At 47.5% G+C, this 17,409-nt stretch overlaps 1 protein-coding gene across 1 annotated transcript in view; it reads left to right on the top strand.

Annotated features, from left to right (window-relative positions):
• DNAH9 (dynein axonemal heavy chain 9) overlaps positions 1 to 17,409 on the top strand; it is a 377,489-nt gene that overhangs the window by 328,355 nt on the left and 31,725 nt on the right. Inside the window, exons 63-67 of the mRNA XM_030799425.1 lie at positions 1,181 to 1,408; positions 3,333 to 3,524; positions 5,215 to 5,406; positions 8,643 to 8,813; positions 13,615 to 13,797. Of these exons, the coding sequence (XP_030655285.1) occupies positions 1,181 to 1,408; positions 3,333 to 3,524; positions 5,215 to 5,406; positions 8,643 to 8,813; positions 13,615 to 13,797 (966 nt within the window). The remainder of the gene's footprint in view (positions 1 to 1,180; positions 1,409 to 3,332; positions 3,525 to 5,214; positions 5,407 to 8,642; positions 8,814 to 13,614; positions 13,798 to 17,409) is intronic.

The following is a 17,409-nucleotide window of genomic DNA, read 5'->3' as shown; positions in this document are numbered from 1 at the left end:
CGGTCTTTGAGCAGCAATGACTCAGTGTGTTTCAGGAAGATAAGTTTGGCAACAATTAACAGAATGGTTTGGAGAGTGGAGAGAGAAGACTCAGGAAAGCTAGCTAGAAAGAGTTTAAAACAGTGCCTTTCAAATGTTAACGTATGTACGAATTACCGGAGGATCTCATTAAAAGGTGCTGATTCAGTAAGTTTGGGCAGGACCTTACATTCTGCATTTCTAACTAGCTCCCAGGTACTGCCAACAATGTTGATCCATGAGCTCCAATTTGTACCATCAGGGTTTCAAATAATCTAGCTGTCAGCTAATGGGGAGTTAGACTTGGAATATGACCATGTGTTACAGCTTTTTTTTTTTTTTTTTTTTTTGAGATGGAGTCTCACTCCGTCGCCCAGGCTGGAGTGCAGTGGCGTGATCTCGGTTCACTGCAAGCTCTGCCTCCCGGGTTCACGTCATTCTCCTCCCTCAGCCTCCTGAGTAGCTGGGACTACAGGCGCCCACCACCACGCCCAGCTAATTTTTTGTATTTTTAGTAGAGACGGGGTTTCACGGTGTTAGCCAGGATGGTCTCAATCTCCTGACCTCGTGATCCGCCTGCCTCAGCCTCCCAAAGTGCTGGGATTACAGGCATGAGCCACTGTGCCTGGCCGTGTTACACTCTTAAATTGTGGTCTCCGGACCAGTAGCATCTGTGTCACCAGGGAGCTTGTTAGAAATGCACATTCTCAGGCCCCATCCTGGACCTGCTGAATCTGAAACTCTGGGCTGGGGCACAAGAATCTATGTTTTAAGAAGCCCTTCAGGTTATTCCCATGCACAGGCAAGTTTAAAAACATTATGCTGGAAAGCCTTAGGCTAGCAAGGGATAGAGTTTAATTGCAGAATACTGGGGGGTCCTCACTACTGGGCATCCCAGAACTCTTTTCTATGATGTGATTTAAGACACTTCTGCCAGTAAAAGTCACCGAGTTGCACAACATGTGAGTGCATGTAACGCCATTAACTGTCTACTTAAAAAGGGTTTGAGGTCGTAAATTTTATGTTACGTCTTACCACAATTTTTAAAAATTATGTGATGCTAAGACCAGTCCCCCCTCTGGCTGCCTTCCTGACAACTGTTTACTGCTAACAGAGCTAAGCAGATGCCTGTATTTTGGGGGGGCTCCTTCCTTCCCACTAGAACATTCACCTGGTGGCCAAGTGGCTCAGCACCCTGGAGAAGAAGCTGGAGGAGCACAGTGAGAACAGCCACCCAGAGTTCAGGGTCTTCATGAGTGCAGAGCCGGCACCCTCCCCTGAGGGCCACATCATCCCCCAGGGCATCCTGGAGAACTCCATTAAGATCACCAGTGAGCCCCCCACGGGCATGCATGCCAACCTGCACAAGGCCCTGGACAACTTCACTCAGGTATGGCCCCGGGAGGGAGGCAAAAAGAGCAGCCCACCTCGCAATCAGCTGATGCAAACTGGTCGGGGGAGAGCATGCAACTCAGAAGGGAGTCAGGTGCTGGTTGGGCTACGGAGCAATGCTGATGTGGGTAAAATGTTCCCACCTGACACCCATTCAGGGCAACCCCACTCTCCATTGCCAGATAACCCCAGGGGAGTAGAGCTCAGGACATTTCTTTGGCAAGAGATGCGGGGAAGCCTTCTGCAAGTTTACTGTTACCTAATATTCCAAGATGAAGAAGGGCACGTTGTTATAGATCTAATTGATAAGATACACTGGGTCGCACACTGATGGGCTGTCATCAAGGTAAGAGGATGACACTGTCAATCAGATGATATCACTTGACATCTACATGAATCTTGAGTATCAACGGTTCAAAGAATCCAGGTGTCAGGTAGTGGGGATATGGATTTGAAATGTAACCGCATGTTAGACCCCTTAAAGTATGGCCCCTAGACCAGCAGCATCAGCATCACCTGGAAACTTGTTAGAAATGCAGATTTTTCTGTCATCCCAGCTATTTGGGAGGCTGAGGCAAGAGAATGGCGTGAACCTGGGAGGCGGAGCTTGCAGTGAGCTGAGATTGCGCCACTGCACTCCAGCCTGGGCAACAGAGCGAGACTCCATCTCAAAAACAATAACAAAAAAATGCAGATTTTCAGGCCCCAATCTGAAACTCTGGGCTGGGGCCCAGGAATCTGTTTTAATGAACCCTCCAGGAGATTCTCATACACAGTCAAGTCTGAGAATACTATGCTCCAGAGAGACCCAAAATATCAAGTGTTCAAATGCAGACCACTACATTTCCATTATGGGGAATTTCAAGGCTTATGTTGTAGCGTATTTATTTGAAGCCAGGTCCAAGCCCATGGTGGCCAACTTTGTATATGAAGTTGCACTGTCAAAGTCTGCAGCCCAGGCCTCTTTCGTCTTCTCAAGAAGGCACTATTTCTTGTTGGTTCTGTCTTGGGAGTTCCACCTCCCTGGGCAGGAGAGTACCCAAAGGCCTGAATTGTAGCAGAGTGGGGGCCATGGGATTACCTTAAAATCCATCTGCCACACCACGCCTTGGTGGAATTCAAGGAGAGGGTTCCAGCAGCTGCTGGTGAGATTTTCTTGTTGGTTGTCATCTTGTCATAGTACCAGTGTGTCTCAGGTTTCCCAGAAGCCCTGCTAGCTCACATGTGTCGGATGGGTCATGCAGGTTATTGGAGATGGGCTGTCCAACAGGAACTGTGCCACCGAAACCAACATAAACCTTTGGGTCCTGGTTTAAGCCTAAAGTAAGATGAAGACCATGTGGCAGTCAGAGCCTCAGAAGATTTTACTGACTGCGCGACACCCTCAGAGTGTAGGAGTCCAGCAGCCCAACTCTGGCGGGGAAGCTTCCACAAAGAGTCGAGAAGCAAAACACATTTAGTCCCCTCTGTACTCTTTTTCCCAGCCTAACTCCAAGGAATGGTTACACCTGCTAAGATTCCACAACAGGCAAGAAAAGCATGGTAGGAAGAGAAGAGATTAGAGATGCTCCCATGGGATGTGCACCCACACCCCACACCCCAGTACACAACATTCTCATTGCACGTCACCCTGATCCCCATCAGCTACATTAGTGAACCTTATTAGCACATCCATATGCATAAACTTGAACCCTAAACCAAACCCCATTATAACCTGAATCTAAACCTTAATTCAATGCTCAGCTAAAGCCTGACCCTTCCACACGTTCCCCCCCAGGCTGTAGTCTCGCAGTCACTCAAACCCAAACCAGAATATATGGTAACTAACGTTTTCCAACACAAACCCTGATTGTAACCCCACCCTAGCCAGCGCGTATAAGAGAAGCTGTGTGTGAACATTAAAAGCGATGCTCTCATTTCAGGACACTCTGGAGATGTGTTCTCGGGAGACAGAGTTTAAGAGCATCCTCTTTGCTCTTTGTTACTTCCACGCAGTGGTGGCAGAAAGACGAAAATTTGGGCCCCAGGGATGGAATCGCTCATACCCCTTTAACACTGGAGACCTCACTATCTCTGTGAACGTCCTCTACAACTTCCTGGAGGCCAACGCAAAGGTAAAGGCCATGGACATTCAGGGACCAGCCAGGTTGGGAGAGAGTTAAAATTATTTGATTTTGAGGGGTGAATCAGAGGGGTCTAGGATGGGGCCTGAGAATGTGCATTTCTAACAAGCTCCCTCGTGATGCAGATGCTGCTGATTCAGGGACCATAATTTAACAGTGTAACACATGGCCATGTTCCAATCCCACTCCCCATTACCTGATAGCTAGATTATTTGAAACCTTGATAGTACAAATCGGAGCCCATGGATCAACATCATTGGCAGGACCTGGGAGCTAGTTAGAAATGCAGAATCTTAGGTCCCGCCCAAACTTACTGACTCAACGCATTTTAACGAGATTCTCTGGTAGTTCGTATGCACGTTAAGGAGGGCCACCTCTCACAAGGATGATGCAGTGCCATCCTACAGAAGGGGCATGTGCACACAGAAGGGCTGCACCCCACACAGGTGGGATGAGGCAGTGCCAACTCCAGGACTAGCCCAAAGGCTGAGAATAGTACAACTGTGAGGTGAGAGCCATGGATGCTCAGGAAGTCTAACTAGAGACTCACACAGTGAATCAGTCCCATGAGAGTTTGTCCCAGGCCCCACCAGACCACACCTGTGTCTTCACAGCATGGCAGGCAGGCTGTGAATCTGCAGGAAGAGACTTCACACTTGCCTGATATAAATTCCCAAACTTCGCTAACAATCAGTGCTCTTCCAATTAAGGGAATATTCACCTCGTCAAGGTTATTCTAGTTCAGGAACCAAACACAGAGTCAGCAGGGCCACCACCTCTTCCTCGTGGGGAAAACGAACCAGGCCCAGAAGCCCTGAGAGATCCTTCTGTCTCCAGCCCTTGGGCCTGGGAAGCTCACTCCTCTCAACAGTAATCTTTCATTGCTGGCTTTCCTCCAGTGACCTCCCTCCCTAAGTTTCACACCAATGAACTTGTGGGCTTTGTTTATTCACTTTGAACTTTCAAAGGGGACAGTTAATCTTGTCATTAAAGGCAGAAAATTAGAAAAGTACTCTGGTCCTCACTTTTCTCCATTTGACATTCACCTATTTAAAGGACTTCTAGGTACAGCCTGCCTTCACTGTCACAGTTAATGAGCATGAAAGAGGGAAGGCATATATATGTGGGGCGTGGGGTTGGCATCTTTCCTGTCTTCACTCTTTGATGTAATTCTTCAAGCTTTTATTTCTTCTTTTTTTTTTGAGACGGAGTTTTGCTCTTGTTGCCCAGGCTGGAGTGCAATGGCGCGACCTCAGCTCACCACAACCTCCACCTCCCGGGTTCAAGCAATTCTCCTGCCTCAGCCTCCCGAGTAGCTGGGATTACAGGCATGAGCCACCACGCCTAGCTAATTTTGTGTTTTTATTAGAGACGGGGTTTCTCCATGTTGGTCAGGCTCGTCTTGAACTCCCAATCTCAGGTGATCCACTTTCCTCAGCCTCCCAAAGTGCTGAGATTACAGGCGTGAGCCACCACGCCCGGCCTTCTTCAAGCTTTTAATGAACTCCCCAAACACCCCTAACCCTGCTAGGCACTGGGGGTATGAAGAAAAATAAGACATTGCTCCCAATCTCAAGAAGCATCCCCTCTTGTGGCTTTCTGTGCTGCCCAGATGGCAGGCCAGTCCCGACGCCTGTGCGGAGGTCTTCCTTCCTTCCTCTCTCTTTCCCCCATCACTCAGGTCCCCTATGATGATTTGCGCTACCTGTTTGGAGAGATCATGTATGGAGGCCATATCACAGACGACTGGGACAGAAGACTCTGCAGAACCTACCTGGGGGAATTCATTCGACCAGAAATGTTAGAAGGAGAACTGTCTTTGGCCCCAGGGTTCCCACTCCCAGGCAACATGGACTACAATGGTTATCATCAGGTGAGACTCTGCTCTGTACTTCTGATGTTGTGAGGGTGCTCACAGGGCCCTGGGTATTCCTCCCACGCTGACCTGCACCACCAGAGAAGCCTCTGCTGGGACATCACCATGGGCTGCAGGCAGGGGCCGGGGCAGAAGGGCTTAGACAGCTGAGTGCATGTCAAATCTGGTCCTATGCCCCAAGCCTGCCCTGTTGAAGTTGAGAGATATGGGATTTCTAGCCTCAAATTAATAATCAAATGGTTCAGTCATTCTATGTGTTGCTGTTTTCTACAAATAACATCTGGGACAGTTATTTGGTTGTTTTCACTTGGGATGTTGACAAAGCCTTTTTTTTTGTTTTGTTTTTTGTTTTTTGTTTTTTGAGACAGAGTCTTGCTCTGGCGCCCAGGCTGGAGTGCAGTGATGCAATCTCGGCTCACTGCAAGCTCCACCTCCCGGGTTCACGCCATTCTCCTGCCTCAGCCTCCCAAGTAGCTGGGACTACAGGCACCCGCCACCACGCCCGGCTAATTTTATTTTTGTATTTTTTTAGTAGAGATGGGGTTTCACCGTTAGCCAGGATGGTCTTGATCTCCTGACCTCGTGATCTGCCCACCTTGGCCTCCCAAAGTACTGGGATTACAGGCGTGAGCCACCGCGCCCGGCCTGACAAAGCCATTTTTCATGGAGCAAAATTTCAGGCAAGACCTTAGCCAACTTTTGATAAAGTTTCTGTCGGTGATTCTAAATATCCCTGGAGGAGCATGGTCTTGTGCCAAGATCACTCAGGTCACTCACCCCTCCCACTCCCTGTTGGTGGCTATGAACACAGGCACATGCCACATACGTATGCCACAGTCAGCATTCTCATGAAGGTTTTCTTTTCTTTTTTGAGATAGAGTCTTGCTCTGTCACCCAGGCTGGAGTGCAGTGGTGCAATCTTGGCTCACTACAACCTCCGCCTCCCGGGTTCAAGCTATTCTCCCTGCCTCAGCCTCCTGAGTAGCTGGGATTACAGGCCCCCACCACCACACCCGGTTTTTGTATTTTTTAGTGGAGACGGGGTTTCGTCATGTTGGCCAAGCTGGTCTTGAACTCCTGACCTCAGGTGATCCACCTGCCTCAGCCTCCCAAAGTGCTGGGATTACAGGTGTGAGCCACCACGCCCGGCCTCATAGAGGTTTTCTTATTATTGGTCTTTTATGTTACTATTACCACAGCTATGTTTAAAGTATGCATCTTTGCCAATTTCACCTTCCATGGGATACATTCCAAAACATTTTGTTTTTTTTTTTTGAGTTGGAGTCTCACTCTGTCACCCAGGCTGGAGTGCAGTAGTGTGATCTTGGCTCACTGCAACCTCCACCTCCCAGGTTCAAGCGATTCTCCCGCCTCAGCCTCCTGAGTAGCTAGGATTACAGGTGTGTGTCACCACGCCCAGCTAATTTTTGCATTTTTCGTAGAGACGGGGTTTCATCATGTTGGTCAGGCTGGTCTTGAACCCCTGACCTCGTGATCCGCCCGCCTCAGCCCCCCAAAGTGCTGGGATTACAAGCGTGAGCCACCGCGCCCGGCCTGAAAGATATTTTTTAACAGTTTTTATTGGTAGGCTTTTGAACATGCCTAGAAAAATTCTTGAATATAAAACATAAGGGAAATATTGATCATAGAAATATTAACTGCAAGCTTTAAAAAAATTTTTCTTAATTCGTAAAACTTAAGATAAGGGTAAATCGTAAAAGTCATTTGATCCAGAAAAATTGGGCCTATAAGAAGAGATTTAAAGCACTAAAGCTCTTTAAGGAAAATAAGAGGAAATGTTTTTAACTACTTCACCGAAGGCAAGAAGGCTTTACCCAGGAAAATTGTGCAACAGCGTCCCCTAGTGTCCATGGGATAATTCGACAGGAGACTGGAGCAAGTAACAGGCAAAGGAAGTCCGTTTCTCTTATCCAGTAAGGGTGAAATTGATTTGCACATTTCCAAATGACTGAGGTACACTCTCTTTCTTTATACTTCTCTTTAATGTGTCAGTTAATAGATGGTTCTAAGGCATCTACATAGAGTCCAGACATGCACAAAACGCTGGAGGAAATAGAAAAATGAACATACAAATCGGCCCTTGAGGAATGAGCAATCTATTAGACTAGGTGTTAATAACACCAAGGAATCGTCAAAATCATATCAGGAACAGAACTTGAGGGATATTTTCCCACCATCGTAAAAAGAGTCATGAAGAGGTACTCAAAGCATTCAGAGCCAGGCACGGTGGCTCCCGCCTGTAATCCCAGAACTTTGGGAGGTCAAGGCTGGAGGATCACTGGATCACTTGAGCTGATGAGTCAGAGACCAGCCTGGGCAACATAGTGAGACCTCATCTCTACAAAAAATAGAAATAAAAAATCAGCTGAGCATGGCGGCATGTACCTGTAGTTCCAGCTACTTGGGAGACTGAGGTGGAAAGCACTTGAGCCTGGGAGGTGGAGGCTTCGGTGAGCTGTGATAGCACTACTGTACTCTTGGTTTTTCAACAGAGTGAGAGCCTGTCTCACGAAAAAAAAAAAAACAAAAAACTGAGCCTTAGCCGCTGGGAAGGATTTTTAGGCATTAGGCATGGCAGACTGGCCACTAGCACTGACCACAGAAAGGGGCTGCTTGGGTGACACACAGTTTCAAAATTTTTTTTTATTTGAATACCTTTCACCAGGGGCGCAAACTCTCCAGTTCGCGGCCAATCTCACCTCCCTCATCCTAAGCCCAATTCACTTGTTTATTTTCCATGCGCCATCCCATGTATGTGTTCAGGTTTGTCATCTCTGATTTCGATGAAGGGGAGAGAAAAAGAAGAAGGAAAGGTCTGGGATCCTAGGCGAGCTTAAGTAAAATCACTAGGGAGGGATTTGTATTTTTGAAAGACTGTGAGAAGTCCTCCTCTGGTCTGCAGGAAAAAGAGTCATCAGGGAGGAGTGGGAGGCAGTGGGACTGGAGATAGATAAAGTCATCTAAGCCTCCCAGAAAAGAGAGAATGATAGAATGAATGTGGAAGTTCTGGGAAACGGGTCCAGCCGACAAAAACAGATGATGTCAAAGTGTACTAATAGGTGGAGAGGGTGTTGAAGTCAACCAGGGATGGCGAGCAGTGTCCCCTGGAGCGGGGATACCAGCCCATGGACTCCCTGCAGAAGACAAGCCGGTGTGGGAGATGGGAGGTACGTGTTGGTTTCTTTTTCAGTGAGCTTGCCCTTGATTTTCAGTACATCGATGCTGAGCTGCCCCCAGAATCCCCCTACCTCTATGGCCTCCACCCGAACGCAGAGATTGGCTTCCTGACCCAAACCTCAGAAAAGCTCTTCCGCACTGTGCTGGAGCTGCAGCCTCGGGACAGCCAGGCCGGAGATGGAGCGGGGGCCACAAGAGAAGAAAAGGTGTGTGTGGTGGGGACTGCCTGAGATCGCGCTGAGGGAGCCCGAGGATCATAGATGCACACCTTTCTCCTGCTGGCCATTTTGGCAGTAGACAGCATAGACAGCACACGAGGCACCAACCACCTGCAGCCTGGAGATACTTGCCTGTCCCTGCCAAGAGCCCCTCCCGTCCCCTGTCATCATCATGCTGGCCATCAGTTAAATCATAGGAAGTCCCTGCCATTGGGTTCAGCAGTTTTCTTTGCCAGTCCACCCAAAGTCCATTTTTATTCATCTTCTCTGCCAAAGAGAAGAAAGGGCAAGGCTGAACAGTGGTGGCTTGGGAACCTTGAATGTGACTTCCTGATCCCCTGGCAAACTAAGCAAGGATGGGCAAGGGGCTGCCCCTAAGCATCCCCACCTCAGGTCACCAACCAGATGCCGGTGGGGAAGAGCACAGTCCTTCACAACGCACGCGCATTCTCTCTGTGTCAATGGCTTCTAGTCCGAGAGTCTCTTAACACACAGTTACCTGCTACTAAGCACAGGACTTTCTGAAATTTTAGGAAGGTGGAAGGGAATTATGGAGTAGAAAGGCAGACCAGGGTGAGGTGTGGGTTTCAGGACAACCCAAGGCAACATGGGGGCTCTGATCCTGGTGTGGGGGTAGCTGAGGATAAAGAAAGAATGGGCCTCACGCCTGTAATCCTAGCACTTTGGGAGGCCAAGGCTGGCAGATCATGAGGTCACGAGTTCGAGACCAGCCTGGCCAACATGGTGAAACCCTGTCTCTACTAAAAATACAAAAATTAGCCGGGCATGGTGGCGGGTGCCTATAATCCGAGCTACTCGGGAGGCTGAGGCAGGAGAATCGCTTGAACCTGGGAGATGGAGGTTGCAGTGAGCCAAGACCATACCACTGCACTCCCAGACTGGAAACAGAGTGAGACTCCGTCTCAAAAAAAAAAAAAAAAAAAAAAAAAAAGAATGGGCCACCAAAGGGAAATTTCTCCATGAAATTTTTTCTGAGACAAGCTAACCAACTTCCTAAAGATGTATTTGTACCAGCTCACATCCACCCCATGGTACTGCCTGGATTTTTAAAAAAATTTTTTTAATTTTTCTAAGAGTAAGATTTCACTCCATCACCCAGGCTGGAGAGTTCAGTGGCATAATCACAGCTCACTACACCCTCCAACTCTTAACCTCAAGCAATCCTTCCACCTCAGCCTTCTGAGTAGCTAGGACTGCAGGTGTGTACCACCACGCCCTGCTAATTTTTTAACTTTTTGTAGAGACAGGGTCCCGCTATGTTGCCTAGGCTGGTCTTGAACTCCTGGGCTCAAGCAGTCCTCTCACCTTGACTTCCCAAAGTGCTAGGATTATAGGCGTGAGCCACTGCACCCAGTCCTAGCTGGGTTCTTTAATTTAGAGATGCCATTAGGTTTACAAGTAAACATCCTTGGGAAGATTATCAAACTTTTAGGCTCTAGAGACTGATTTTAGGAAAGCAAACTGATACTAAAAGAGTTGGACTTTTATATAAAGTTATGGAGTCATGTCATCAAAATAGTATTTCTCAAATTTTAATATGCCTAAGAATGTGCCAGAGAGATTGAAATTCTGACTCCGAGGCCTGGGGTTAGGTTGCATTGGCAACCTAGTGATTTTGATGAGGTGAGCATACTTCGAGAAAGCTGCTCCATGTCACTCTACTCAGTCTATTCCACTATTTGATGCATAATTTGAAAATAAAGAGAGAACCCACCCAGAATGAATAATGTTCCTAGGTCTAAAACTGGAAAAGGCTGACACTATATAAGTAATAGAATTCTTCAGTCAAGGTTCGAAGAAGGTTCTAACGCTTATCATTTCCTTATCCCCTCCCCGAGCTAACCCAAGAAATGGCGTGTGTATGTGCTTGTGTGTGTATTTCAGAAATGATATGAACTGTGATTACTTGCCATGCACAATGCTGCATGGGACACGTGTGCAAGTTACTGGGTGCACATCTGATTGTGCAGTATCCCAGTATTTGGCCATGGTGGTGTTTCTCACATAGCTCACATGTTCCTATGAGCTATGTTCCTTCCTGTCCACACAGCAGCTCAGCTCAAGATGAGGGGCAAAGCATCAAAGCCCGGAGAGTATTTTGTTGTTAAGAAGTAAATGACCGAGAGGTTGTACACTCTACATATGCTCATGAACTCTTGACTCAATTCTGCTCCCATGTTTACATCTATATGAAGGGGAGCTGGGGGTTTTAGTATATAGCTAAAGAGAGGGAGTGAGAAGGGAGGTTACATGGATGGATGGATGGATAGATAGATAGATAGATGGCTTGATGGATGGATGGGTGATGGATAGATAATGGATGGATGGATGTATGGATGGATGGATGGATGGATGGATGGATGGATGGATGGGTGATGGGTAGATGGGTGATGATGGATAGATAACTGATGGATGGATGAATGGATGGATGGATGGATGGGTGATGGGTAGATGGGTGATGGATGGACAGTGGGTGGATGGATGGATGATAGAGGAATAGAGTTATGTACACTGAAGGGCATCTGCAGGAATATATACCAAAAAACTAATAGTTGAACAGTGTTTTTCTCCCACTGGGGGAAGAGTTAAGACTGTGGGAGGACTTTGCTTCTAATATCATGTGTATCAGAAATGTTTAGATTTTTCTGATAAGCATTTATTACTTTTCCAGAAAGGAAGAAAGCAGAAATGTTTGTCTGTTGTTCCGTCCCTTGGAACCCGCTCCTCCTATCTGAAAGAGTCTCTGGGTTCCCTGAGCAAAAGAGGGCCCCACATACGTCTGTGGACCTGGGCCCTTCCCTATCAGCCCTCTCCCTTCTCAGGCCCCCACACCCTTGACAGCCTGATCAGAGATGAAACAGAACTCTGTGTCCCCACATCCTGTGTATTTTGGAACAATACCTCCAGACGATCTTTTTGTCTCTTTGTGAATAATGTCCAAATGGAAGCTCGCTGATATAGAGCTGTTTTTTCAAGCTCTGCTCCAGAGAAAAATATATCTATAATTTTAGCCATTTGTCTTCTATCCCAGCAGCTGCTCTCAGGTACCATTAAAATCCGATTCCAGTTTTTGCTATGACAGCACCAAAGACCCATTTGTGACAGAGTGATTGGTTTTTACGTTCTTTTTTTCTAACATCAGCTCTTTTCCTGGAGATGGCATTGTATGTTAACAATACAAGGCAAGGTGAATATTTATCATCCTTTACACTTATATAGTTGTTCATACCTTTCAGAGACTGCCACACTCATCAGCTCATTTGATTTGATCTTCACATCAACTCTGGGAGTTGGGAAAGGGGACAAGGGGAGAAAAAGACACTCTTGGAAGTGTTTACAGTTGGAGAAAATTGAGGCCTAAGTAACTTGCTTACGTTCACATGGGTAATGCATGGCAGAACTGTATTAACTCGGTCAGGCCTCCTTGGTTGCAAGCTATAGACACCAACAGAGCTTAACTAGGCAAGAAATAGCTCACTCTGTCAAGGGAGTCAAGCTAAGAACAAATAAAAATCACGATGGCTCTAGAGTCCCAGGTAAAAGAAGGGTAGACCGTCCTTTCCAGGCACCTCCATCCTGCCAGTGGTTCCTTGGATTACAGGCTTGAGATTCAAATCGTTGTGCTCCTGGGAAACATCATCTGATTGGCCTAACTTGGTTCAGGGGAAACTGGGCCCAGTGACTAAACATAAACATAAAACAATGGGGAAGACATAGTTTCACAAACGAGATAGGGAATTGTTCCTAGAAGGGAAGAGAGATAATGAACAGACAAAAACAACAGATATCCACCACAGGCCCCTAGAGCTCAGCTCGCAGGACTCCAGAAAGGGCCGGTGCTCGTTCACTCCCTCCCTCCTTCCCCTCTCTCCCTCTGTCCCAACTTGCTGGCTGTGTGGTCTATTATGTCTGCACTTGTTTCATTTTTCTTTCTCTGCTGACAGACCTCCTGGGCTTACTCATTTATTCCAAAATGGCAGATTCAACCTCCAAGTGCTTGCCCCAAATTAACTCAGAATCTCTGAGCCTCAATTCCAATTTTCCAGGAGAGAGACCCTACTTGTCCTAGCTCCCCTGATCTAATTAGCTGACAGTTGTGTGGGGAAAAGAATCGTGGGGTGTAACAGGAGGTTGACATGATAGATTAGGGTGTTTCTTCCAGAACTCAAGGATAGAAACTGCAGTGTTGCCTCATAGAAACTCAGAACTGAGTGGATGGCCGGATACATAGATAGATAGATGACAGATGATAGATAGATAGATAGATAGATAGATGATAGATAGATAGATGATAGATTAGATGGATGATAGATATTGTATATAACTGTATATAGATATACTGTATCTGGATATAGATAGATAGATTTGTCATTGCTGCTCATCACTTCAGCTTCACACGGCCCACAGGGGCCACCTTTTGTCCCAAGTCTGTCTTACGGCTTTCTAGTTTGATTCCCATAGCTAACTGGGTCAGCCTCTGAGTTTTTCAACTCCAAATTCTTAGAGAGGTGTTTGTGTTCATCTTATTATGCTAGGCATGCAAGCCCCAGGAACTTGGCCAGCCTATGAAGAGGTCCCACTGTGGTCAGTCAGTCCTCAGCCCTGACCTAGTTGACCTAGACAAGCAGGCAAGAGTTTGGCCAGGTCAGTGGGTGGAGGGGCAGCAGACGATGGGTGAGTGGCATCTCTGGTCACACACTGCAGGCAAATGGATTCCTTCTGGAGAATAGAGCCCTTTCTTAATGCTGTGTTTCCTTCTGTGGGGCAGGTCAAGGCACTTCTGGAAGAAATTTTGGAGCGGGTGACAGACGAGTTTAACATCCCAGAACTGATGGCCAAAGTGGAGGAGCGCACCCCTTACATTGTAGTTGCCTTCCAGGAGTGCGGCCGGATGAATATCCTCACTAGAGAGATTCAGCGCTCGCTGAGGGAGCTGGAGCTCGGCTTAAAGGTGAGCACGGTCTTGTAAGGCATGGAGGGGATGTTGCTAGGGGACACAGCTGGACCCCTATGGGGAAGAAGGAGCACTGGGGGACCTGGAAGCTGGGGAGCAGTTGTCCTGCAGCATCCTAGGTGCCCAAAAGGCATTACTCCCCAGAAACCAAAGTCTGGCCATGAGGTTGTCTGCAAGGACCAGGATGTCATACAATCTTTGACATTTCTCATCAACAAGGAAAGAGTCTACTATTTCTACTACCAGTTACTTACACAAGTTTACTTTCCTCACCATGAGACGATGTAAAGTGCCTAGCACAGAGCCTGTTAATTACTGTTCACCACGATGACAGGTAAATGGGAGCTCTTGCTGCCTTTGAGGAGCTGAGAAAGGTGACTGCTGTCGATTTACACTGGCTTGTGGGGTTTTTTTGTTTTGTTTTGTTTTGGTTTGTTTTTTGAGACAGAGTCTCGCTCTGTCGCCCAGGCTGGAGTGCAGTGGTGCGATCTCGGCTCACTGCAAGCTTCGCCTCCCGGGTTCACGCCATTCTCCTGCCTCAGCCTCCCGAGTAGCTGGGACTACAGGTGTCCGCCACCACGCCAGGCGACTTTTTTGTATTTTTAGGAGAGACAGGGTTTCACTATGTTAGCCCGGATGGTCTCGATCTCTTGACCTTGTGATCTGCCCACCTCAGCTTCCCAAAGTGCTGGGATTATAGGTGTGAGCCATCGTGCCCGGCCTACATTGGCTTGTTTATTAAAAGAATTATAAACGAACACTCAGACAAGGCCTGGAAGTCCAGGTATGGAACATGCTGGTGCCTTCATCATGTCTGTCTCTTGGGGTTAAACAGCCAGGGTCACATGTGGATAGGAAAAACATGTATATGAGTTTTTTCACATGGAGTCACATAGATGATGAAACAGACTACAAAATCTAGGTTAGGGCCGGGCGCGGTGGCTCATGCCTGTAATCCCAGCACTTTGGGAGGCCAAGGCGGGCAGATCACAAGGTCAGGAGATCGAGACCACCCTGGCTAGCACGGTGAAACCCCGTTTATACTAAAAATGCAGAAATTAGCCGGGCGCGGTGGCGGGCGCCTGTAGTCCCAGCTGCTGGGGAGGCTGAGGCAGGAGAATGGCGTGAACCCGGGAGGCGGAGCTTGCAGTGAGTCGAGATTACGCCGCTGCACTGCAGCCTGGGCGACAGAGGGAGACTCCGTCTCAAAAAAAAACAAAAACAAAAACAAAATCTAGGTTAAGGTTTTTTTTTGTTTGTTTGCTTAATCTCTTAATGTTCTTTCTCCTTCCTCCACCCCACCTTAACATGGGTAGAAGGAAATAAGGAAGGAGAGACAGGAAGGGAATGTTGAAGATGGACAATGTTTGGTAATGTTTCCAAATTCTGTGCCAGATTGTAATCAAATGAAGTACAGAATTCCACAGAGTAAATAAGAACTTTGCCTGTCATGTAATGCAGTTCCATTACTGAGGTACGCAGGTATATATTAGTAACTGTCTTGAGTAGGTTTGCTGCCATTTTAAAGGCTTATGGAACTTGGGTAATGTGGCACAGCCTGTTTACCCATTCGACTTCCAATTCATTCACTCGTTTTTCTTCCGAGAGCCTCTGCCGCAGTTGGTGTCATGAATCTCAGAGCTTGCCTGTGCAAAGATGCAGGGTGTGGGAGGTAGTTGCCTTTTCTTTCAGTCTGATTCAAGCAATGTTGATTGATAAGCCTCTTGGGCAAGTCTCAGCACTGCCTGCTGGAGGGTGCAAAGGAGATTGGAAAGGGAGCCTTCCCTTGCAGAAGGACAGTCTTGTGGGGAAACGAACACATACACTGATACAAAGCAGGCTGGAATTAATGAAGAGCCACACAGAGAGACGCGGGAGAAGAAAGAACAAACAAGTATTGTGTGTGGGACAAGGAAAGCCGCAGGGAAGAAGTGGCATTGAGGGGGTTCTGGAGGAAAGGTAGGATTGTGACAGGTGATCACAAAAGGCAGGGGCTCCTAGAGGCACAGAGCAGAGCAGCCCACGGTCTGTTCTCAGAGTTAACATGGTTTGGCTGCAGCTACAGGTCCACTCAGGTGAGCAACAGTGATAGGGTGAACTTCCAAAAGGTGACAAAACAATGATAGCAAAGCAGCCAGGACCTTTGTCTACTGGTCCCACTGCTAAATGGAAGATAAACAGAGAAATCTCCTTTCAAACTTGCTGTCATGAATCCCAGACTCTCCTTAGGACCGTCCCCTAGGCTGGCCTGGTCCTCAGACTCTCCGGAAGTTTTATCACATGTTCCCATCTCCACGCTCCAGTCCTACCAATCTCTAGGGGTGGGGCCTGGAAATCCATAATGTTTCATCACCAGCCAGGAAATTCTTATGATGACTCAAGTTTGGGAAGCACAGCATGAAGGTAAGAGGCAGAAGAAAAAAGTTAAACAGTGGTATTTGTGGCAAAATGAAGGTGCAAAGGGGATGGCAGCAGAGTTCAGAGAAGAGAGTTTTAAGTCTAGGGAACGGATAAGGCTGAGCTGGCCGGAAATGAGAACAGCAGGGAAAAGAGGCAAAGCAGGTGACTTGGCAGGAGGGGTTCGCAGGATGGCCTGGCCTGTGAGTGACAGGTGAAGGGCCCGAGTGGGGGCAAGTCCCTCAGATGGAGCAGCGAGGAATGTCAGCTCCGATCTCTTCCCAGAACACTGGTGGAAGATGGAGCAGCGAGGAATGCCAGCTCCGATCTCTTCCCGGAACGCTGGTGGAAGGCAGCTTGGCTTTGCTGACCAGCTTACCTGGCAGGGGGAAGGGGAAGAGGAAATTCTACTTAAGGTTTTCCTTCCTCACTTTCTTAGTTTAACAATCACTTTATGCTGGGCGCAGTGGCTCACGCCTGTAATCCCAGCACTTTGGGAGGCTGAGGTGGGTGGATCACAAGGTGAGGAGTTTGAGACCAGCCTGGCCATTACGGTAAAACCCTTTCTCTACTAAAAATACAAAAAAATTAGCCAGGCGTGGTGGCAGGCGCCTGTAGTCCCAGCTACTTGGGAGGCTGAGGCAGGAGAATGGTGTGAACCCGGGAGGTGGAGCTTGCAGTGAGCTGAGATTGCACCACTGCACTCCAGCCTGGGCCACAGAGCAAGACTCCATCTCAAAAAAAAAAAAAAAAAAAAGAAATCTGCACTTGTACCTGCTAAATATGTAACAGTATTTTAAAATTGAAAAAGGAAAAACAAATGCTTGCAACCACAAAAATAAAATAAAAAAGTTCCAGGACTGTTTCAGGTTCAGCATAGGGAGACATAGGGCAACTCATGTTATCCAACACATTAGTTGGACAAACCCAAATGCTGTGCCCGGATTGGGCACCAAAGTTAGAAAATGTCTAATTTTTGAAGTCATTAAGTCAACACTGGTAGCATTCATGATAAAGATACCGTTATTCACCATACTTCATATTTGGCTGGATGGGAGGCCATAATGTCTACCCAAAAAGTATTAGCTACTGAAAGGCACGGCACTGAAAGCCTTGAGGACTACGGGAGCTCCAAGCACACAAAAGTGGTAAAGGAAGGAATCATCTGGGGAAGGCCAGCTGGCCACAAATATGTTCCCATAGAGAGGAATT

The sequence above is a fragment of the Nomascus leucogenys genome, chromosome 19, assembly GCF_006542625.1.
Source record: "Nomascus leucogenys isolate Asia chromosome 19, Asia_NLE_v1, whole genome shotgun sequence".
In the NCBI taxonomy this organism is placed as follows: domain Eukaryota; kingdom Metazoa; phylum Chordata; class Mammalia; order Primates; family Hylobatidae; genus Nomascus; species Nomascus leucogenys.
The sequence above is the reverse complement of the archived record's forward strand: the minus strand, read 5'-3'. Positions and strand labels throughout refer to the sequence as shown.